Source organism: Culex quinquefasciatus, chromosome 3, assembly GCF_015732765.1.
Source record: "Culex quinquefasciatus strain JHB chromosome 3, VPISU_Cqui_1.0_pri_paternal, whole genome shotgun sequence".
NCBI classification, from domain to species: Eukaryota; Metazoa; Arthropoda; class Insecta; order Diptera; family Culicidae; genus Culex; species Culex quinquefasciatus.
This window is the reverse complement of record NC_051863.1, coordinates 126276418-126300699: the sequence shown is the minus strand read 5'-3', so window position 1 is coordinate 126300699 and position 24282 is coordinate 126276418. Positions and strand designations below refer to the sequence as shown.

Below are 24282 nucleotides of genomic sequence, written 5' to 3'. Positions count from 1 at the left end.
ATTATGCTGCTCAACCTCTCCGCACAAAATAACAAATCTTGTTATTCCTTCATGATTCCTTCTGTGTTATTGGTTTGTTATTGCAATAACAACATAATAACAGTTTAAGTTATTCTTCGAACAAATCTTTGTTATTGATTTTTATTATTTTAACAACTAATCCGATCATCCCAATAACATATTTCGATCTTCTCACAATATCAAAAACTGACCTTCCCAAGTTATTTCTGTCTGCTCGGGTTGGAGCCAAGTTCAGTTACAAAGTCCAGAATAGTTTACCGTTATCTAGTGAGAATATTGACTACAGTATAAAAAGTAGAGTGTAAAAATAATACTTTTTGGCGGGCGTTTAGGGGGTTGTTCCGGTGGGCGTACTTAGCCCAAATCCCAAATATGAGCTTGATTAGACGTTATAGGAGCTGGCGTTTTGCAATTGAATTTTAAATGAGCAAAAAGATTATTTTTCGAAAATGTAATTTTTTAAAGCACTTTGGCCACTAATGCGTTATATATAAGGCTACCAACTCTTGCTGAGCAAAAATCCGTACACTTTGCCAATATGCCACCATGGTATAACAAAAACTGTCATTGAATTATTTAGATAAATTAAATTTAATTAATCTTAGAATTAAAAATATAAAACTGAGTCGTTTTTACAGCTAACAAATTTCACAAAATGCTATCAGAGTGCTTATAACTTGCACGTTTAAAAGTATTCATAAAATAAACCATGATTTGCATCAAATAATTATGTTCTTCAATTTTGTTTTGTTTTAAACGTTTAAAAGTTTACGAAATGTCAAGATTGTTTTTACGAATAATATCGCTCTTAGTGTTTTCACGAACACTTTTCCAGAGTTTTTTTTTCATTGAAAAGGTCCTATAGCATGTGAAACACAACAGTTTATAGGACCTTTAAAAAAACTCTAGATTTGTTAAATGTTCAAATGTTTTCACAAGTTTTAGAAAGCTTTAGAAATGAAATATATTTAGTAAGGAATTTCTAAAAGAACAATTCTAGAGTTTTTTTTAAAGGTCCTATCAACATAAGCAAGACAATAGTTTAAAAACTTTAGAATTATTGATAATCAAGTTTGAATTGAAGAAAACCCCGGAAAACTCTCCCTTTTTAAATCAAACTCACAGAAACCGAAAATTTCTAACTAACAAAACCTTCGACCAAATCAAAAAAGCAATTCAATGATTAAAAAGTTGTTAAATTCCGTGCAAATCCGTATTATGCGTAAAATTCCCTACAAAAATTCCGGCCTGTTAAAAATCCGCTAAGAGGTTCGAAAATCCGTATGGTAAGGAAAAAATCCGTACAGCTTTAGTCATATAGATTCACCATTATCTCGGTTAAATACATTGACTTGAAAGTTACCCTTTCGTTCTTGAGAACCAGTTTTAAAGGCTCGAATTTTCCAGACATCAGGAATGTTGTATCATTCTACCAAATGACGTTTTGATTGTTTTAATGATCTTTGTTTCGCCAATATATTCATTTCTGCAGTTTTTTATATTATAATCCGATGACTAAACCATCAATTAATCACTTTCAAGCAAGTTGAAACCCACCTGCTCATACGTCTGGAACTTCGTAATCCAAACCAAAGCTTGTACAAACTTAACGTGTATTTGCATACATCCCGCGGAATCTGTCATGCAATTGAGAAGTTAACGCCGACTTGGAAACGACAACTAAATTCTTCAAGTTTAACCTCGCAGTGTTGCCGCCGCTGGCTGGGACAAATCAAAGAATTAGCACGTTTAACTTTTCCACCAGACAGAGAGTGCAGTTTCCGTGCATGTTCTTAATCCGCGCTGAAGCAGTCGCACAAAGTCGGACGTTGATTAGTTTCTAACGATTAGCTAATTGCAACCCTGGTCCGTCAACTGGAGACTGTCCGACTCTGTGACGGTATAGACGGTGCAAATTGCGGTCAAACCGTGACAACCTGAAACCGATATTCCCACAGTCAATTTGCAACTCACCTAATCGATAGACTTTTAGACGTGTTAAACAAAGTTCTAGGCTTAACTTATAGTTGAGACATAAGTAGATTAGGTTGGGTGCATTGACGACCGTGACTAGACGACTTTTAAAGTCGTGATCCTGCGATCGGAAACCAGTTCAAGCAACATTCCTATAAATGCACAATATTTTGGTAATTGCATATCTACCAAAAATGGTAAAGCAATTGATAGTAATCTTAGCTCCACGGTCACCGGTTTCGGGGGAGCCACGACTATTAATCTTGTGTGTCATTTTGTGACCCTGAAGAAGGACAAGGTGCGGGGGCGAAGCCGGCTGTTGGGTGATTTGAAGGTTGACGGTACCGGTTTTAGACCGAGGAGCTTGGCACAACTGACGCAAACTCGTTCAATATTTATTAGGTTTGATGATCATGATTAGATGGTCATTGGACTGAGCTCAAAATTTGATAAAAATAGATCTCGAAATTTATTTAATTCTTGAGATTTTGCATAAATTTTTATCATTTTGGATTCATAATTTTGAGTTGATAAATCTGTATTGTCAGTGGAACTGGCAATTTCTTTTTGAAAAGTTTTTTAGAAAATTTACCACTTCTGTAAGTTTTTTTTGATTTTTTTCTTACTCTTGCTAGTGCCTTAGTTAAAGAAATAATTGTTCCAAAATGGATTATGATGCAACACACAGCTGAAAGGAACTCCAAAACTCTGTTATGCACTTCAAAATAACTCATTGTATCTTGATTATTCACCAATAAAACCGAATTGAACTGAATTGAAAATTTACCACAATATTCCCAAAGTAGTTTTCAACATATTTCGAAGCATTTTTAAACATTTAAACTAATAATTTGAAGAAACTAGGTTTTTGTGCTTGGCAGCAAGCTTGATTGAATGGTTAAGCAGTCCGCTTAGTAAGCGAAAGATCTTGGGTTCGATTCCCATCTGCTCCAATCTTCCATCGGATGGGGAAGTAAAACGTCGGTCCCGGCCTTGGATGTTGTTAGGCCGTTAAGTCATTCCAAGTGTAGGAGTCGTCTCTAAGCTATAAGTACAAACAACACACCAAACCAAGCCTGCTCCGGTGGAATCGCTGGCGGAGGTCGTCAGTTCTCGGACCCTGGAGTGGATGGTTCCTTGGAGTAAAATTAGGTTTGGGTGTTCTCCCCATTCAAGCCTTTGGACTTCTAGCTTCGCGCAGAAACGTTAAACTGGATGGTTTGATTTTTTTAAGTTTTTTGCTTTAAAAAACGGCTCATCTTTTTGGTAGTGGTCTGTGGTCTTTATATTCCAAGAATCGATGTTTGTGAGTGAAAATTAAGCATTTTTTGCATCATTATACAAAAATATAAACATTAAATATTGTTACACAAAATTTACAGCTCTATTCGTTAGAACCCAGTCACGAAATATTCTAGCAGAGCTGGTTCTGCCAGAATCCTGCTAGAACGGTGGAACATTTCTGCTAGAATGCTGTAAGAATATCCAGCTCTGTGAGAACTCTGCTAGAATCCTGCTAGAACGTCGTGACTGGAAAGGTTAATATATTAAAATGGTTGAATTAGTAGTTTTCACATTTACACATTTAATTGGCAAATTTTGATGATAAAATTTCTTTGCAAACAGAGCTACCGTTCTTCTTAACCTCCTCATAAAACTAATCGAACCGGTTCTGCAAATGCAAACCAGTACATCCTGGCCTTAAAAGTGATACTCATTTTCGATTACTTGGCGCGCAATTCCATTTCGAGTCACACCTGGCCACAACTCACTAAAGTCCACTATATCATCTCCAAGTTAGTATGCACACACCATAATCACTTCCCCCAACATTACCACTTTCGCGCCAAACTCAAATTAACACCAAAATTCGCGCCAGATATCGCACCCACCACTTGATCGTTACCGTTTCGCGCGAGATCAGAATTTGAACTGGAAGAGCCAAGCGGCTAAGCTTTGCCCCAAGTTCAGCCTCGAAAGCACTCTCGCCCAGAGTCCGTGTGCTCGTGTGGGGCTTGAGTAGCTTTTTCATGTTTCTTACCAGATTTGTGTTTCTTTATTTGTGCGCGCGAGCCAACCACATGCTTCGTCGTTGATTCGTTAGGTTTTCCAACGCAGTGCGAGCACCGTGCGGTGGGGGGGCTTTCGAAAGTTTATTATGGAATTTTGACGCAAAACATGATTGATCACAGTTTAGTAGAAATACAGAAATATCGTGTCTCGGAAACAAAAGTGTTGATCCAGATGCTCACCATTTTGAACTACACTTTTTCATTGAAAATTTAGAATTTATGTGTACTTGGAATCAAAAATTAAAAATCGTCGTTTGTGTGCTATTTTGTGACACGTCTGCTGTAGAAAAATAACATTCAAGTCATGAAATATTGTGCACTATTATATTATTAAATAATACGTGCATTTTACATGAAAATTAATTACATTAAATACATTTTAAGCTGAATTTTCTGAATTTTGAAACGAAAAAGTATTACAAAATGCTTCATACATTATTTTAGTTTTGCTACCAAATATAAAAAAAATTGCAAATTATCTTTAAGGCCGTTGCAAACTTTGTTCTAAGGGGTAACTTTTGTCCCTGATCACGAATCCAAGGTCCGTTTTTTGATATCTCGTGACGGAGGGGTGGTACGACCCCTTCCATTTTTGAACATGTGAAAAAAGAGGTGTTTTTCAATAATGTGTAGCCTGAAACGGTGATGAGATAGAAATTTGGTGTCAAAGGGACTTTTATGTAAAATTAGACGCCCGATTTGATGGCTTACTCAGAATTCCTAAAAAACGTGTTTTTCATCGACAAAAACACTAAAAAAGTTTTAAAAATTGTTACACTCTAAAAAATAACCCTGCAAAGTTAGAAAAAACACGAAATTTTAAAATGAAAAATTTTGTTCCAAATGAAAAAAGGACCCAATGCAGATCAATGTAGATTCGAAAAGTACATTAAATTTCCCATAAAATGACATGTTCCAAAAAATTTTACAGTCGAGTAACGGAAAATGGGAGGATTTAAAAAAAAATGTGTTTTTTTCGATGAAAAATACGTTTTTTTCGGAATTCTGAGTACGCCATCAAATCGGGTGTCTAATTTTACATAAAAGTCCCTTTGACACCAAATTTCTATCTCATCATCGTTTCAGGCTGCAAATTATTGAAAAACACCTCTTTTTTCACATGTTCAAAAATGGAAGGGGTTGTACCGCCCCTCTGTCACGAGATATCAAAAAACGGACCTTGAATTCGTGATCAGGGACAAAAGTTACCCCTTAGGACAAGGTTTCACGCAAATCGAAGAGGGGTCGGGGCAACTTTTCCCGATTTCGTGTGAGTTGGTAGATTACCTTCTACCTCCTGGCCTTTCTATCAGATGAGGAAGTAAAACGTCGGTCCATTTGCGTAAAAGAGGTTTTGGGTGACTCACCACACATAACCTTCAGACGCCTAGAAATGAGCAGAAACTTGCAACTTAAGACCACAAAAGACCCGGGGGTCGTTAAAGTGGATTACTTTGCTTTGCTTTCTTTTAGGTTCTTAAAGACTCGAATTTAAAAAAACGCAAATTTACGTGATAATCTTGCCACTCTCGAGCTGGGTGCTGAATAGTGGTTCGCAAAACGGCCTCAATTTTGAACTGTCAAAGTGGAACCAATTCACTGTTCGAAGAAAGTAGAGAGTATTGTTATTGATCATTAAATTTTGTCTTTTTTTAAGGATGAAAAACTTTTGAGAGTTCTTAAGAAAGTTGAAGGCGAGAACGTCATTTTTTATAATTATGAATGAAAGTTGCTTATGGAGTCGATCCGGTTGTATCCATCCAGAAGCTATCTATATTGTGTGATTCCGTTTGAAACCCTACTGATATAGTGAAAATCTTCTCTGTTTGTTAGATCAGCTTCGCTAGAATTAGAGAAGTTTTTTTCGTTGGACCAGGAAAAGCTGCAGGACTCCAAAATCAGCCAGGGAATTTATGCACGACATCACAGAATAACACTCTCGCCGCAGTTCTTCATCACCCGTAATACTCTTTAAACCGATCGAAACTTGAAAACACACACAATTTTACAGCAAAAAATGACAAAACTATACAAAATAAAACACATGCTACTGATTATAAAACAGCTCATTTGCCAGTAAGAAATAAGTCATGCTTGTGCTTGAACAGCCACCTAATACTTTGAAGATGTAAACAAAGTGGGATCATTCGAAAATCACGTTACGCATTCTGTTTATTCATCACCCAGCTCACGAGAATCTATAGCACGTTTGGCAAGATAGCGCAATAACGATAAAATGCAACAACTCGTGGTGTAGGGGTAAGCGTGGTTGCCTCTCACCCATTTCGATCCCAGAAGGTCCCGTGGCATTTTTCGAGACGAAATTTTTGTCTGATCACGCCTTCCGTCGGATGGGGAAGTAAATGTTGGCCCCGGTCTAACCTAGAGGTTATGTTGTTAGCTCAGTCCAGGTGTAGGAGTCGCTGGCAGGCAGTTGGACTAACAATCCAAAGGTCATCAGTTCGAGTCCCGGGGTGGATGGAGGCTAAAGTGTAAAAATAGGTTTGCAATTGCCTCAACAAACAAGCCTTCGGACAACTAGTTTCGAGTAGGAATCTAGCAATCAAAAACGCCAAGGCAATGCTGTAGAGCGAATAATTTGATTATTTGTATTATTTTTTTTTTTGCAACAACATAAATTCAACAAAACATTTGCTCTAGTGCTGTATTTAGTTTAAATATTTATTTAGTATTGTAGTTACATAGATAGTTATCCTATTAACACCAAGATATTTTAAAAATAAACTGACGCAATATGACCTAAATATATTAAGCTATTTTACCTGATATTTCAGCATTTTAAAAACTTTATATAAAATTATAATAAGAAGAAGTTAAATATTTCAAAAAACACAAAAATGTGTCAAATTACACCCCGTACGGTAAGCTGGTCGAGCCCTCTCGATCCCCCTTACCATTGCACTGTTTTACTTTTCGTTTTCGGACATCATCTCAATGCTGGTCTTCTCCGTTGAAACCTCAAGTAGGTGTGTGGTACTGTAGTGTGGGCAATGTTGCCCACAAATCGACCAGAATCGCGTCCTCCAATCCTCACTGAACAATACTAAACAAATAGTGTGGTCACTTTTACGCTCTGAACATAACTTTTTTTTCTTCAAAGCTGGGCGAAAATAAACACAATTTTACTATACGAGTGATTAGTGATACAAAATATACAGAGAAACCAAATAGGTTCCCAAGCAGCATTTATTGTTGCCAAGCCTTATTTGCAACTAATTCAAAACAATCCAAAATCGCTGTGATAACATATTCGCAACACTTCTGGCGACAAAAAAAGCGCACGACAATAACGCGATTGGCAACAATAGCCGGATAGTTGTGAACGTGTTGCAGCAACGTTTCCTATGCGATGCTAATTTTCTTAGGAGAAATTGATGGTGTTGCAACAATGTAACAAATTTGTTGCAAATATGTCACCATTTTGGTGAAATTTTTGGTTACTTGAAATCAAACGAGCTCCTGAAATTATTTCAAGCGCAACAAAGTTCTAATTAATTTCTAAATAAATATGTTTCGGCTTTGGTTTCGCAACAAAATAAAAATGGATAAGTCAGGAAAATAAACCTGTCACATTTTCCGTTGACAGCAAACAAAATTGGTTTTCTTAAATCTATAGAAGGGGTATGTCTGAGGCCATTTCAAATTTACCGAGTAAAATTGCATTCTACTTTTGATTTTTTCATGCGCCCTCAATCTTCTTAAAATTTGCTATCTTTTCTGGAGACGTTTTAGTATCAAAATTAATAAAGTTGGCTAATATGTTTGAAAATTATGTCAGCTTTAAAACCAGCTACGAAGAATGTATTGTTTTGGCCAAAAATATACAATATGGGTTAAAATAGCTGAAAATTAATTGTTAAAGTATTTCTTTCCAATCTACCATCATGGCGCTTTGTATGCACAGGGGTGTATTCAGGAATCTTTAATAAAATAAGCTATATGGAAATTGTTTTTTATGCAAAATCAAGTCTGTCATGCTCACGTCAGTTGATGTTTACATAAGACATGAGCAGGATAGGCCTTATTAGATTGTTTTACTTTAATTAGTTTTTATTGGAAATCTAGAGATAAAAAGCCTTAAATTTGCATCACAAATCACAATTAATTTTGTTCTTATCAGAGTCGGAAATTTCAAGTATACCATACATTTTCATGTGTGCACCATTCAAATATCCAAACAAATAATTATAATAGATTGTTGTGAACTAGAGTAAAGACAAGTTTAGTTAAAAAAAGCTACTGTGATTATTGATTAAATCTTCTTGACATAGCAGCATAAACGAGGTTTAAACACCAAAACCATTTGAACCCAAGTGTCTCTAAGGCATGATTTCTACTCGAAAATTAACTGTATGGGGAAAAGTTTACTGAGAGCCATCAACATAGTGTCCAATATTATCAATTTCTCTATAATAAATTTGCCGTAGATGACGCCAGGCATTTTTATATAATAAGGCTGGTCCGAAAAATCAGGGGGCAAATAAAATGGAAATTTAAGTGCAAATAGCTGAAATTTGTTTTAAATGCTTTCTTCTGCATTTAGAATCATTTTCAGAATGTTTGGGTTTATTCAAAAATCATCTGAGTTTTTGTATTTTTTTGAATGTACAGCAAAAAGTTTTTTCTTACACAAAAGTAAAAACAATGTTTAGCTTGTAGAGAGTAGAACCATAGAACATTTACTTCCAAGCCTTCAACACAAGTACTACACTTAACTTCCAGATGAAAATTGATGAAATTGTTTGTATGACATGAATCAGGAAATATTCTAGCAGAGCTGGTTCTGCCAGCATCCTGCTAAAACAGTGCAACATTTCTGCTAGAATGCAGAAATGAGCTCTGTGAGAATTATGCTTGCATTTTCGTTTGAGTTCAACGGCGAAGGCTATGATTGAAAGCGCAGTGCCATTCGCTAAAATAGCATGCGTGTTACCGCTGAGCTCACCTCCCATTTCTTCTACTAGATCTGACGGTCAAAAACTTTCAATAAAACAGAACAGAATTATGCCAATCTGCACAGTTTTTTTATTTTTATTGTCTTATTTTCATGTTCGACAAAATATAGCTTCATTTTAGGCTATACCTCTCGTTAATCATTATTAAGAATGAGTGACAAAACTTTTTTTCAAAAATAATAAAATGAATAAATGTGATAAGACTTCTAAATCATTCACCCTTAGTACGTCCCTGCTTATTACTCTTTGAGAAAATTGCCGCACATCACTTCTATTGCAGCAGCGTTTCAGATATGTTGCAACAAAGTTGAACATACATATCGAATACCCCAATTTGTGTAACGTCGTGGTAACATAATGGAAACATAACATTTTATTTGTATAGAGAACTGTCAAACAAAAAAAGTTCTCATAATTGATGACTATTTTGGCGAGTGTTGATAATATTGAACGAGTTCTTGAAAAGAACTGTTTGTTAGGTGTGTTTCAAGCATCGCAGAATAAAACTTCTGGAGAGCGGATGGTTCTTGGTGAGTGGTTCCTCTCCTCCTTGTAAAAAGCAAGTGGAGCGAGAAATCGGGGCGCGGGCACCATTACTCCAGCACCCCACAGAGGATGTTGTGTTGGGTGGTGGATCACCTACAGCCGGTCGGAACCGGGAAAAAGTCTCGCCAGGAAAACTGATGGGCTGCCCACAGGCGGGAAGCTCAGTGACAGTGGCTCGGGACACCCAAGTACGCTTGTCCCGTGTGTGTGCAGAGTGCCGACTTTGTATCCAACTTGGAGGTCATCCTGAAAATCACACGGTTTTTGGTTCACGGCAGTTTTTGACTGGTCCGGGAAATCCTCCTCATCATAATTATCAGAACCATTTTATGAATAGTGAAAATGTTATTTGCCAATTCAGCTTATTCTCGTTTTAGTCGATAACAGTGTGGGAAAATTTAGGTGGATCCAAAACTTCTAACTGTAAGTCCGTCTGGACGGATTTTTTTGGAAGCTGTGCAATTTGTTTAAGCGCAAGCCCCATTCCATTCAGCATTGATTTCCATTGGGATTTTTCAGGACGAACTGCATAGAATTGCTTTTTTTTCGCTGAAGTTGAGTTTGTGTTATGGCAAACGATATTTACAATTAGCTCTTTCAATGAAACATTGCTGCAACATGTTCGCAACATTCAGTGCTCAACATGAAGAAAGTTTTTGTTTGTTTCAATAAGGGAACAATAATGTCACCGAAACGTTGCATAAATAAACAAAATCAAATTGTTGCCCCAGCAAATAATGGTAACTATTTCATGAAGAACTATGTTTCGATGTTACATTTTTGGGAATTGCAACATTGTTGCTCCTTTGTTGTAACTTAATTGGACTTAGACGTTTTTAGCATGTTGCGCGATGCTGCTTGGGTTGGGTGTCAACTCACGAATGATGATATAGACAAAATATCAGCTAATCCAATCCATCTGGCTCTTGCGTACGGATCGAACCTCTCGTCGAAAATTCGCTCTCTTATCTCTTCTCGCGGATTAATCTTGACACTATCTGGCATGAATTTGAACAAAAGGACAAGTTCTAATTATTTTTATTTTTATTATTATAACCTCAATCATGTATTCTCAACAATTTCGTCAACAACTTCAAACGATGGTTTCTTATTTATAGGAACTCGCTTTTAAAACGACTACTTTCTACTTAAAAATTAATTCATAACAGTTTAATAAAAATAAAAAGTTCATAAAGCAATTTGATAATGTCAACTTTTCTCGTGATTCTAACTAATATGCCCTACTTTTTGTAAGTATATACCATATTTTTATGTGGCTTAGAAGCTAGTGGGCTAAGTTTGAATAAAAAAATATGAAAAACACTCCACAAATCGAAAAGGTTACTGAAAAATAAGCAAAACCAGCAAACGGGCAAAAGATAATGTTTAAGGAATGTAGAATAGGCCCAACATAGAAAAAACAAAAACTAAACAAGATAATACAATTGAAAAAAACTAAAACATGACTCAAAAAAGTATTTAAAAAGAGAAGTAGAGTTTTTCGTAGAACAAAAGTTGTTCAAAATGACTCCCTAAACATGGGAAAAATAAAAAAATATTTGATAAAGGTTTGGGCCCAGCAGAGTATGATTTGGACCATTCTAGTGGCCACGCGTGGTCGAAATAGTTTGGCGCGCTGCTGCTTGCCCGGCGCTGGCACCCACTTGACATAATCCGATTGAGTTCTCTGCCTTGTAATCGACTGAAAGAGGGACTGCGAGAGCCAACCGAGAGCGGTGCACAATGAAGTTGGTGGATTCTTTGTGTTGAATTCAAGTGTTGTACACGGTATAAATATTCGGCAGCATATAACATAAGGAACTAATCGCCCGTGACCCATCCTGGTGGTTGTTACTGCTGCCTGGAAAGGAACTTATCCCTCAACCATACCCCGATTATGAAGAAAACTTTAAAAATCATCAAAATCTTAATGTAAAATATGTTATGTTATGACATATAATATCAATGCAAAGTATTTGTAAAATAAGTAACGTGTAAAGATTAAATCCAAAGAAGAAAGATGGCCAATAGAGGGTCAAAAACTGTGCTTCCTATACAAAAGGTATAAGTTTCAGTTCATTCGAATCAAACCTCAACGCCCGTGTGTTAAAGGCTGAAAGTGAAAACATAAACAACTTCTCACATTATTTTCAACGGGCCAAATCTTGGCCAAACGGTCAGCTCCAGACGCACTCAGCCCAGAACAAGAGAAAAGAATTGGCTGACCAAGCCGAGCCCGTTCGTGTGTGATTCTTGGAAGTTGAACTAAAACCTGTTTCTCCAGTTCATGGTTTACAAATTTTGAAAGTTTTTAGTCGTAATCCGAGCAAGGGTGGGGAAGGAATTCCGAATGGAACGTGGACCTATTTCAATATTTTTTACAGCAGATACACAGAGTGCAAATTACTGCATTTTCTCTCGAAATAGCACGCTCTCATTGATTACCAGAATTTCTCAGTTCATGGCTGGAATCCTTCGTGGTAGCCACTTAATCCATACCCACAACAACTATTGACCGAATTATCAGCAAGTAAGCAGCAAAAACCACAAACTCCATGATTCCCGTAGCTTGCTTCCGCGTTGAAGGGGAGCACACTGTAATTTCAGCATAAGCTTGAATCAGTCTTGAAAGACATTACTGTGTTTGTTCGTATTTGGGATGATATAATGAATATCAAATTGTTAACATCATTGATTACATTTTTATTCAAAATAGAAATATTAAAGCACCTTCAAGAATTCATGCTTCTCAATTCACCAAGAACTCAAGCGGCAAAACATCAGCATAATACTTCAATTTTGATCCACGCAAAAACCACTCTTCGGCGAACAACGCCAGATTGAAATAGTTGCTTCAATTAGTAGCTTGATGTAATCAGCGCAAACTTGTGGTGGAGATAACCGTTTCTTCGGCGGGTAACGTGGTTTATGATCGGTTTTAATAGTAGGAATTCACAATATTTTGAGAAATGAAAAGACAATCAACAAATTTGTATCAATTTACAAGTTTTAGTATTTATGGAAACTTTTTGAAATTGTTTGAGATTTATCCAATTTAAAATGAATTTCGATAAAAAAAGGAATAATATTAAATTTTTCTAAAATTCCGCATGTGTGTATGTTAGGACGTAACAAAAATGACTTTTTGGCGGGCATTCAAGGGTTTGTTCCGGTGGGCATACTAAGCCCAGATCCAAAATATGAGCTTAATTGGACGTAACAGGAGCTGGCGCTCTGCCCTTCAATTTTAAATGGGATTTAACCCTTAAAAAAAGATTTTTTCAAAAATGTCACTTCCTGAGGCATTTTGGCCACTGAAGCGTTTATTTTCAACATCATTGGCGTGTAGACCAGATCCTTGCGCATCTTTTGGTATATATAACATTGAAATTTGGAGCACCCTGGAGCTCGGTACAGACCTTCAAATTCAGGCATTTTTTTTTTCAAAAATCGGCCCCATCAAAATCAAATGGCGTCAAGGGCGTCGCGAAGCGCGACGCATATCTTCAGTGGCCAAAATGCACCAAAAGGTGACCTTGTTTCAAAAAAATTTTTTGCTGGTGAAATCCCATTCAAAATTCAAATGCAAAGCGCCAGCTCCTGTTACGTCCAATCAAGCTCATATTTTGGATTTGGGCTTAGCCCACCGAAACAAACCCTTGAATGCCCGCCAAAAAGTCATTTTTGTTACACTCTAGTGTATGTGCTTCCCTGATCATTTTTATTCTCAAAAGATGTCTAAAAAAGTGCTAAACTTGATTAGGCAAAAACCAATTATAAAAAGCAAGTTATTTGAATTGAAAAATGCTATCAAATGAAACAAGTCTATATCTCAATTCCTCCTCTGAAAAGATCCAAATTATTCGCCAAAAAATCAAACTTTTTTTTTATTTTTTTACTCCTCATTTTCTAAAATTAAGGGATTTTGTGATTTGATTTGTTTTATGTAACTTTGTTAATGTTTAAAAAAAACTTGTTGTGTTTTTGACTAACAATTCATACAGTCATCCCACATATTCGGAACACCCACAAATTTGGAACACTTTTGTGATAATTTGTCAACAGCACGCCAAATGGAGCTTTTCTCTCGACCCTACTATTTTTAGGACCTTTATTTGGACATTCTCTTGCTATTTCACTAGTAAAAGTAGTACTTTTTAAACAAAGAACTTAAATTCAAGACTATTTTATCCATAGCATCAAAACACTGCCTCCAAATGGCCTATTCCATGATTGTGGGATGTTATTGTGCCTCCCACAATTGTGGAACACCTGAATTTACCTGATATTTTCACAAAAAAGTTTTCAGACTATGTTTAAAACACCACTAAGCTTGAGCTTTATTGGTTTCAGTGTGTAAAGTCATTTTTTTGTAAAAAATATGTACTCCTGGAGAGAAAAAAAAGTTTGTTTACATCGTAAGAAAAAAGTGTTCCGAATTTGTGGATTTCAAGGGTCAAAGTTTTTCTTCAAAAACTTGATATAAAAGTTAAAATTTGCAGATGTTCGATACAGCATTCGAAACATCGCAAGAAAAGCTTTCAAATGAAGGTAAAAGCGAACCATTAAGTTCAATTATCGATTTGCTATGATTTTTTGAACATTGGCCGATCTGTAAACTGTTCCGAATATGAGGGATGACTGTACTTAGAACGAAAATCGGAGGAGAAAATGGCTTTTAACCGACAAATTTTTAATCTTCTAGGATTTAAATACCAGAACACTAATATTGTTATTAACACTAATTATCTCAAAATGTTTAAAGTTGACTAGAAATAATTAGTTGAAAAAAATCAAGTATCCAAAATAGAAATGGTATTATTTTTTCTCTAAATAGTTTAAATGGCAAACTGAAATGGAACCTAAAGCGGCTTTGACTCAAAACAATGCATTTTAAAAAATATGGCCGCTGCAAATATTTTTCACAGTTTATATCACCGTATTGGTGGCGCCGAGGGGAGGACAAATTTAATCAACCAAACATGGTTTCTTTCATAACTTGGTGGGGGCTATTGGAAAAGTAGATTGCTTTTGATTTTCGAGCACCTTGTGTAAATAGTGGTCCACTTTCAGCGAGAATTACTCAGATGCCTTTTTTGGTCCTCTAAAACATATTAAAAGACTCGGAAAACTTACAACTATGCCCAAGACTTTAAAGCTATAAGAGCATTACATTCCAAATTACCGAATTTCAAACATTGTTATGCCATTTTTGTTTGCACAGCTGCCAAAATTATATGAAGAAAACGGCAAACGGAAAGAAAACTTATGCCAAATCAATAAAATACAAAAAATCAGATCTAGTGAAATCCCCGATTTCGCTCAAATGATTAATTTTTAAAATGATGAAGAAAAAGAATCCCAAAATGTAATCTTTGTACATGATTACAGCTAAGCTTTGTCAAATATCAGTTATATACATGAATATTTTTTTCCCAGAATTCAAATTTATCTAAAAGCTCAGAAGTGTCCCATTTGATTGAGAACAAAAAATTTTTTTTATAATATGCCTCCTGAGTTTCTGCGAATAATTGGAAACGGGGAAGTCTTTTGGAATTATAAAATGAAATTACCATTACCAAAAATAATTTTAATAATTGTTTATTTTTTTGAAATTCTTGATGATCGTGTACCATGAATCATGAAAAAAGTTTATAAATTTAATTTGTTTAATCACGAATTGAACAAACAATCTTTTAAATTCGTTTTTGCTCTTCAAAACCACTAAAAACCACTGGGATGAAACTTTAATTATTCTTTTCGTATGTCAAAAGAAGCCAATTTGCGCCATTAGTTTTTTCAATATACAAGTCTCTATAGTATTTTGAGGGCTGGTTTTAAAAAAAGGTCATGGAATTATTCGAGAATCTGCATCTTGAGAAGGTTTTTTTCTTATCGATTTGGTGTCGTCGACTAAGTTGTAGGTTATGATTGGGACTTTATAGAAAAAATAAGAAGACGCGAAGAACATTTTCCCATGTTTTATTTCACTTCTTATCACTTATAGTTAAATTCTCAAAATGCGTACTTTTTAATTTCATTTTTGTATGTTTTAGGAGATCAAAGAATCGTATCTTTTACGCTAGAGTTCAGCACTATAAACTTTTGAAAAAATAAGCTTTTAGGAAAATTTCAAAGTTTAAATTTGAAATTTCTTGTATTGAACCAAAAACAAACTTGAAAAAAAACGAAAATCGAAAATGACTTTGACACATTGCTTCCGTGACGTTACAACGGTTTGAAGTTTCTTTTTTCAGTTTATTTGCTGTAACTCGAGAATCTCAAAGAAAACGTTACAACGGTGGAGAATTTTGTTCCTTCAATATTTTTTAGAAAATGCTGTGATTATGTTCTGATAAACAACATAAACTAGACTTTTTTATGTTTTTAGTGTAAAATTGACTGCTGAATCAAATGCCATCATTGGTTTTTGAAAAAAAGTTAAGCTATTTGTTTGCACTTTTTTGATATAGTACACTTTTTCGATATGGTGGTCGCACACTCCAACTCACCTGGATGGTCTCCCAGTTTGACCGGGGTCGCCAGTAGTCTCAGCTTCTCCCGTGGGTCATCCAGCTCGAACATAAAACCGGCGCTTGCCCGCCGGTGGCCCGCGATTCCCCCGAAGTCAAAAGGTGTGTATGTGGTCACACCAGAACACCAGGGATCCACCTGTTGATGCTGTTTGTGGGGACTTTTTGAAGATTTTGGTGGTGGATGTGCTTCTTTTTCAACCAAAAAGGTTAACAAAACAGTAAAGCTATACTAAGTGTTCAACAGGGACATTTTGAGTGTTTCAAAATTTGTTCAAAGCTTCACTAAAACGACTTCATTTCTGTCGGGCGTCCAAGTTCCGTCGGGGTTGCACCGTCCAGAAAGGCCAACATCACACCGCCTTAATTAGTTCAAAGAAGCTGTCGTACACGCCGGAACTACAATTATCCACTTCACTGAAACCGACTGGTTGTCGCCGACGGGGGAGTTCTAAAACAAAACCAAAACTGCACCACTCCTTATTTCCGGACTTCCCGGAAGTTCACTTCACTTTCCAGAACTTCTGGAACTGGACTAATCCAACCAACCAGCTAATTGTGTCCCGAGCTGCTGCTGCTGCTGTTCTGGGAGATCCGCACCTGGCGACGGTCCTTGGAATACTGGCACCGAACCTGGCCCACTGGCGCGCTTTTATAGGCTGTCCATGCCGAGAACCGACGAGGACCGTTTGATCCTTGAACGACGACGACGTTGATGGCGCGCCTGTGTAACGCATCGCACAATTCGGTGGTGGTTAGATGGAAGGAACTTTTTCTTGCTTTCTTCCTGCCCTGATAGTAGTGTACTATACCACGTGTTGCTTTCGAAGAGTAGAGATCCTGGTGGAGAAGGGAGGACTTCCTTTAGCGAAGGAAGGGGGAGGAAAATACTTGTTTAAGCTTGGAGCTTGGTGTTAGTGTTACGAAGACATTCTTCATAGTAATGATCCCCACACGTGAGAAGTAATGGAAATCTTTCAAAGTGTTCAAAAGATGGAGTAAATTGCTAGCAGAATTTGGAGCAAATCGTTTTGTGGAAATGTTGGCCAATTAAGCAATGGAAAGACTTGTTTGATGATTAACCACATAGCAAAACTCACTTTTTCGTTTAACTGTCAAATGATTTGATATACATTTTATTGTAAAGGGAGTTAACGTTTTTAATTTACAAAATTCAAAATGTACTTTCAATTTCCATGGATACGGAAAAAAAATCTAAATAATCAAAACATTCATTATTTTGTTTATATTCAGTTTTATTTGAGGCGTTTAATTTACAATTATACTGTGTTATTAGAGGACTTCATATTCATAACATAAGGATAACTATTTTGATGATTTGTCAGCATACAGCTTTTTTTCATTGATATTTTGAGATGGTGACTAGCTTGTTTTTACGTTGTTAGCATATTTTTAAGTTTTTGTAATAAAACTTTTTATAGAAATTTTATTTCTATCAACTATTTGTGACAAAATGTTAAACATGATTAGGCAAAACGTCGTATAGTCCAGACTCGATTATCCGAAGGCATTGGAATAGTTTAACTTCGGATAATCGAAACAAAAATATATATATTCGTTGTCTTATTTTTGATTGTCGAGCTTTGGTATTAGGGACCTATATAGGGAAATGAAATGTTCTGAGAGAAATTCTAAACACCCAAAGTCATTCAAATTTAAGGTTGAAAAACTTGTAGTATTTTTTGGTGCTGGCACGTTTCGTGTTCCGAACTAGCACAAACTTAACAAAAACTATCATTTTAATAAAAACAACAGTTTTACAATGTTTGTAAATGTTATTAATCTCATTTTTCTGCCCAAAATTATTTTAAATTGATTCTGACCTTGTTCTTGCATGGTCTTGTTGCTCGATTGGAACCCCGATTTGACAGTTCGATTGGAACCCTGAGAGTAACATTTCGCCTCTCCATATAGGCTCTCTATTTGGTATGTCCCCTTAACTACGTTAAGATAAAGATTTCAGCCAAAATAGTGGTTTTGAAATGTTGAAAATATGCTTTTTTGATTTAATTATTAATTAATTTGGATCACAAAACCCGAATGTGATGTTAAAAGTAAGAAAATAAAAAATACAATACGAAAATTAAGTCGCAAACAAACCATCGTTCAATCGAACGTCGTATAATCAAAACATCCGATAATTGAGTCTGGACTGTATTAATGAAATGCATTTGGTAAGGCCATTGCTAATTTTATTTCACAGCAGGTTTGAAATTTTTAATTAAGTTGATCAAAATTATCAAAATGTAATGGCAATAGAAGGCTAATCAACTGAAAAAAATTGAGATGCACTTTCATGCGTTGATTGTCATATTTAGTATGTGAGCAATTCCAGCTCAAATCAGGATTTTTTCTGGTACTTTTGTACCCGACCCTCTCCGATTTCAATAAAACTTTGTAGACATGTTATCCTAGGCCTATATAAGCCATTTTTGTGTATATGAAGCCAATAGTACTCGAAAATAACATTTGAGGAGGGCGTAAGGTATTTAAATATTTTTGAAATTTGTAATTTAAAAATTACTGTATCTCGAAGCCGTTGCGTCGCATCAAAAAGTGGTCAAAGACAAACTTGTAAGAAATTGGACGGGCTTTCTGAATACAATACACTGAAACAAAAATACACGCCACATATTTGAGATTTTTTGGTTTTTAAGTCTAAAACTTAAATTTAATGGTGATGTCACGATTTTTTTTCGTTCAAAATTTTTGAGGAAATAGCCTAAAATGTTACTGAAAGACTGACGAAAAATGCAGGATGGTATGTCTCTCCTAAAAAAATACAAAAATCATTTACTAAAACTGTTTTATGAAAAAAAAACTAACTTAATCCACCTATGTGTTTGTTGCCTTCCTCACTTTTTACCAACATTTGGTGATATGATGGGTTTGGACACAAATTCTATCTATCTTCTATATATTTACAAAATTTCGACGGTTTTGTTCGAACGCGAATCAATTCAACACGGAACGTCCGATCGAGGTGCTCTTTGTTGCGTTGGGTTCGTATGGTAAGTTCGTGAGTGCCAAAAAGTTACAACCGATTCCGGAAAATTTGCAGATTGTATGGGAAAGGTTAAAATTAAGTTTTGATCACAGGAGGCTGAATAAGCAAAAAAGTCAAAAACGTCAACAAACGAAAAAAGGCAGAACGAACTTTCTCAGGTAAGGCTTGTTTCTCAATAAAAAATACACAAATGACTCATTAGAATGGTCTTTTGATAACCTAACCAACGATCGGTCGGAAGATGGATCCGGAGATAGTTTACATGCATTTAAGTGAGATCAGGCATCAAAAAAGTACATAAATAATACTTAAGTGGTCATAACTTGAGACAGGGATGCCAGATCTTCAATGTTTTGGACTCATTGGAAAGGTCTTTCGATTACCTACCCAACGATGGGTTGGATGATGAATCCGGACATTGTTTACATACATTTAAGTGAGATCCGGTATCAAAAAAGTACATAAATATCACTTAAGTGGTCATAACTTGAGACAGGGCTGCCAGATCTTCAATGTTTTGCACTCATTGGAAAGGTCTTTTGATGACCTATCCAACGATGGGTTGGATAATGGATCCGGACATAGTTTACATACATTTAAGTGAGATCCGGCTTCAAAAAAGTACATAAATATCACTTAAGTGGTCATAACTTGAGACAGGGTTGCCAGATCTTCAATGTTTTGGCCTCATTGGAAAGGTCTTTTGATTACCTACCTAACGATGGGTTGGATGATGGGTCCGGACATTGTTTACATACATTTAAGTGAGATCCGGCATCAAAAAAGTACATAAATATCACATGGTGGGCAGTTAAGTGGTAATAACTTGAGACAGGGTTGCCAGATCTTCAATGTTTTGGACTCAATGGAAAGTTCTTTTGATTACCTACCTAACGATGGGTTGGATGATGGATCCGGACATAGTTTACATACATTTAAGTGAGATCCGGCTTCGAAAAAGTACATAAATATCACTTAAGTGGTCATAACTTGAGACAGGGTTGCCAGATCTTCAATGTTTTGGACTCAATGGAAAGTTCTTTTGATTACCTACCTAACGATGGGTTGGATGATGGATCCGGACATAGTTTACATACATTTAAGTGAGATCCGGCTTCGAAAAAGTTCATAAATATCACTTAAGTGGTCATAACTTGAGACAGGGTTGCCAGAACTTCAATGTTTTGGACTCGTTGGAAAGATCTTTTGATAACCTAACCAACGATGGGTCGAGTGAGAGGTCTGGATATAGTTTACATACATTTATGTGAGATCCGATTCGCAACTGTGACACTTTTTTATAAGTAACTTTTGAACTACTTATCGGATCTTCAAACAATTCAATAGTGCAGTATGGGGCACCAAACCGAATCGAATGCAACTTATTTGACTCAAATCGGATCAGCCAGTGCCGAGAAAACTTGGCAAGAATTTTGAGCACCAAGGGAAATACGCACACACATACACACACACACACACACAGACATTTGTTCAGTTTTCGATTCTGAGTCGATAGGTATACATGAATATAGGTCTACGAGCTGTTTTTCAAAAGTACATTTTTCGAGCAGGATTATAGCCTTACCTCAGTGAGGAAGGCAAAAAGTACCAGAAAAATTCCTGATTTGAGCTGGAATTGCTCATGTTTGATATCTCTTAAAATATTTAGAATTTATGTTAGATTTCAATGAACATCACTATACATTACCTTAGTTACCGCAGTTAAATTTAAATGTACATTAACGCAAAAAAAGTTAGCCAAAAAATTCATCAATACAGTCTAAAGTCTGTTTGTGCATTTAAAAAGAATAAAAAAAATGATATTCTACAAATTTTATCATTTATAACCAGATTTTGCAAAATCATAAAATCAAGGGCAAAAGAGCATTTCTGGTCCCCTTAAACATATTAGAAAAACAAAATTTAAAGGAATAGCCATAAAAAGTGAATAAAAAAATCTTGGATTGGTTTCGTGCATTTAAAGTCTTTCTAAAGATACAGTTTTTGAAAATTTACATGCCCATTTTGATGACTAAATCGTATAATTTTATGAGAAAACAAAACTATGTGGAAAAGGGACTGCATGAAAAAAAAAACATCCAAGTTAAAAAAACTACTCAACCACCTATACGGGTCATTTACACAACAGCTTATGTTTTAAAAACCTTTTCCAAATCGGCAAAACTTTCCGTGTAATAGTCTGGTACGTTTTCCCCGTCACCCAAGGCATCTAATTCAGTCTTACTAGAACCTCCCGTAAGCACCAGCAGCGTCTGAAAACCGGCCACCTTTCCAAAGGCCACATCCTGTGCAATCATATCTCCCACGAAAAGCACCCGTTTAGCCTGCTCGATTCCGTAATAATCCTTCAACTGTTGCACCATGTGAGTTCCCGGTTTCCCCAGCGTAACTGTCTTCCTCCCGACGCTCCGTTCCAAAATTTCCGTGTAATATCCTGTTCCGATCGAGGTATAGGTTGGCGTAAACATGACCCGGTAGTCTGTTGACACTCCTGATCACTTTTCAGGTACATCTCGGCTCGTAACAGCTTGATGTGGCTGCAGTTGAAGTCATAGTCCACTATCACCGCTTTGACAGGTTTCTTATCGTGAATTACGGGAATCACAACCTGCAGTGACTCCGGTTGAGGGTCGTCGGGCTAAAGTAGTACAGCAGTTAAGTAAATTACAAACATTAGAGTTATTATCATAACTTACTCCATTGAGCACGTCGTAGCCAGCATCCCTCAAAGTTTTCAGGAAAGCATTCGATCCAATCGCGTAGATCAATCCGTTGAAATCGATCGACTTCAAATACCTGACAATACTAACAGCCGGATGCACAAGATCCTCCTCCGTTACTTCATGGCCCAGCTTTCGAATCTGCTCCTGGTAGTTTTCGAGCGGCCGAACGCTGTTATTCGAAACGTACACTACTCGCTTCCCAGCAGCCTTGATTGCTCCGATGGCCTGGCCAGTACCTTCGATCGGTCCGTAAAGATTCCATATGACGCCTGATGAACGATCAATTGATCCCAATTAGTATCGGCAATTGGCTTAAAAATTGTTACACTTTACCATCGCAATCCGTCAGCACGTAATCAAAGGAATCTATAAATTTACGCTTATCTTCCTGGCTTAAGTCCAGCAAACGCTGTGATAAGGTCGGTGAAGAGTTGCTGTCGCTGCAGCTCATCGTACCGTGTGGGTCGACTGTTCGGAACGAACTGAATCATGTAAATCAAGCAACGTAAAATGTCAAATTATCGTTTTATTAGACGATACGGATAACTTATCTGGAAAGTTGGTTTATGAAAAAGGATGAATCGGGACACATGCCCGAGCAGGGGTAAATAACAAGGGGAATGCGTAATAATACCTTTTTCTGGTATCGATACCAAATTTTGGTATGTGTGTGTTCAACTTTGAAATTTGCAAGAGCAAAATTTGGTATCTTACCAAATTCTGGTCCTCGGCATTTTTTTTTGCTTTATTTCTCCGTGAGTTAAAATGTACATTAGGTTAAAAGTTTAAGGGTCGCTATAGACCTTTGAAGTAGGCAAAAAATCTTTGAGTATCAACATACGATTTATGTATGGACAATTCAATCATGCAAAATGGCTTTTTTCGTGGTTGGGAAGATTCCCATTATGTTTTTGTTAGTTCATAATATATAAAAAATATATCATGAAATCTGCCGATTTGGTAGAGAATTGCTCTTCTGCTCACGTCTATTTAATCCTAGCTCTATTAATAGTAGGCTTTTTTTAAATTATGTATGAACAACGTTTCTTAGAAGCTACTTCATCGAACATTGCCAAAACTAAGAGAAATTATACTACAAGCATATACTACAAGTTATGTTTTTGACTAACAGCCAATACTTCTTCCACTACCCTGCCCAAATCAGCAAAACTTTCCGTATAAAAATCTGGGACATATTCCTTCTCACTAACAGCATCCAAATCCGACTTGCTAGCCCCACCAGTCAACACCAGCAACGTCTGAAATCCGGCCACCTTCCCAAACGCCACATCCTGCGCAATCATATCGCCCACGAACAACGCTCGTTCGCCCTGCTCGATGCCGAACTGCTTCTTCAGCTGCTTTCCCAGCGGTTGACCCGGCTTGCCCAGGATGGTCGCCTTTCGGCCGATACTTTTTTCCAACATTTCCAGATAATAGCCCGCCCCCAGGACGGTGAAGTTGGGCGTCACCGAAACCCGGCAGTCGATCCCCCCTCCGATCAGCAGACAGTCCGGATCACTTTTCAGATACATTTCAGCGCGCAACAGCTTGGTGTGATTGCAGTTGAAGTCGTGGTCCACAATGACAGCCTTCACCGGTTTCTTATCGCGAATTACGGGAATGATAAGTCGCAACGACTCGGGCTGGGGCTCATTCGGCTGAAATCAGAACAAGTCAACACTTCTAAATTGCATGGTAAACTCAAATAGTTGACTCACTCCTGTGATGACTTCGAAGCCGGCTTCTTTGAGCAGTTTCAGGAACGGTTCCGCACAAATGGCATAGATCAGTCCTTGGAAGTTGATCGACTTAAGGTACCTGACCACGCTGATGGCCGGATGGATGAGGTCCTCTTCGGCAAGTCCATGACCCAGTTTGTGCACCTGTTCCTTGTAGTTCTCCAACGTCCGCACGCTGTTGTTCGACACGTAAACGACCTTCTTTCCGGCATCCTTCAGGACTCCAATAGCCCGTCCGACTCCCTCAATCGGACCGTAAAAGTTCCAAACAACTCCTGTAGTTGAAATTAAACTTAAGTGTTCCCCAAAACTGTAGCAAAACCATCCAAAAATTACCATCACAATCGGTTAGAACGTAGTCGAATGACGCCACAAAACATTGCTTATCTTCCAGACTGAGGTCCAGCAATCGCTTAGTCATCGTGTGTTGTGGCGCGGTCGGCGGCTTGAGTCGTACTAATAATATTTGCGAAGCGTACCAGGAATACCTCACCTTCAGCTGTGGTTTATTAACCACAAGTAGAGTGTAGTACTGGCAGCGAATTAGAGGAAGAATGAAACACTGCTAGGCGGTAAAGATTAAGTTCAATTGAGTGCCGTTGAACTGCACGTGACTGATGGAATGAACTTCTAAGCATGCCTAGAA

General features: G+C 37.0%; 3 protein-coding genes across 6 annotated transcripts in view; all 3 read right to left on the bottom strand.

The window, feature by feature from the left end:
- Positions 1-16822, bottom strand: part of LOC6043338 (sodium-dependent dopamine transporter) — a 52268-nt gene extending 35446 nt beyond the window's left edge. For 2 of the 4 annotated variants that reach the window (XM_038262919.1, XM_038262921.1), the window contains exon 1: positions 3832-3913. Coding sequence is in view for 2 of the 4 variants with exons in the window: in XM_038262918.1 (XP_038118846.1) it covers positions 16102-16174 (73 nt within the window). In the remaining 2 variants the exon portion in view is untranslated. Of the gene's footprint in view, positions 1-3831; positions 3914-16101 lie in introns of those variants that run through there. The other 2 variants (XM_038262918.1, XM_038262922.1) reach the window with 2 other exon arrangements.
- A 4285-nt stretch (positions 16823-21107) lies between these two features.
- LOC6043334 (phosphoglycolate phosphatase 2) lies at positions 21108-22421 on the bottom strand. Its single transcript, XM_038265042.1, is given in 4 exon segments — positions 21108-21656; positions 21659-21809; positions 21868-22163; positions 22228-22421. Coding segments are annotated over 4 exon segments (921 nt in total). The 5' UTR covers positions 22346-22421; the 3' UTR covers positions 21108-21300.
- A 30-nt stretch (positions 22422-22451) lies between these two features.
- On the bottom strand, positions 22452-24123 carry LOC119770348 (phosphoglycolate phosphatase 2-like). The gene is made up of 3 exons (XM_038265041.1): positions 23973-24123; positions 23616-23911; positions 22452-23555 (listed from the first exon to the last, which is right to left on the bottom strand). Exons 1-3 carry the CDS (start codon positions 24055-24057, stop codon positions 23001-23003), a joined length of 936 nt encoding a protein of 311 aa, XP_038120969.1. The 5' UTR covers positions 24058-24123; the 3' UTR covers positions 22452-23000.
- Positions 24124-24282: the final 159 nt, after the last annotated feature.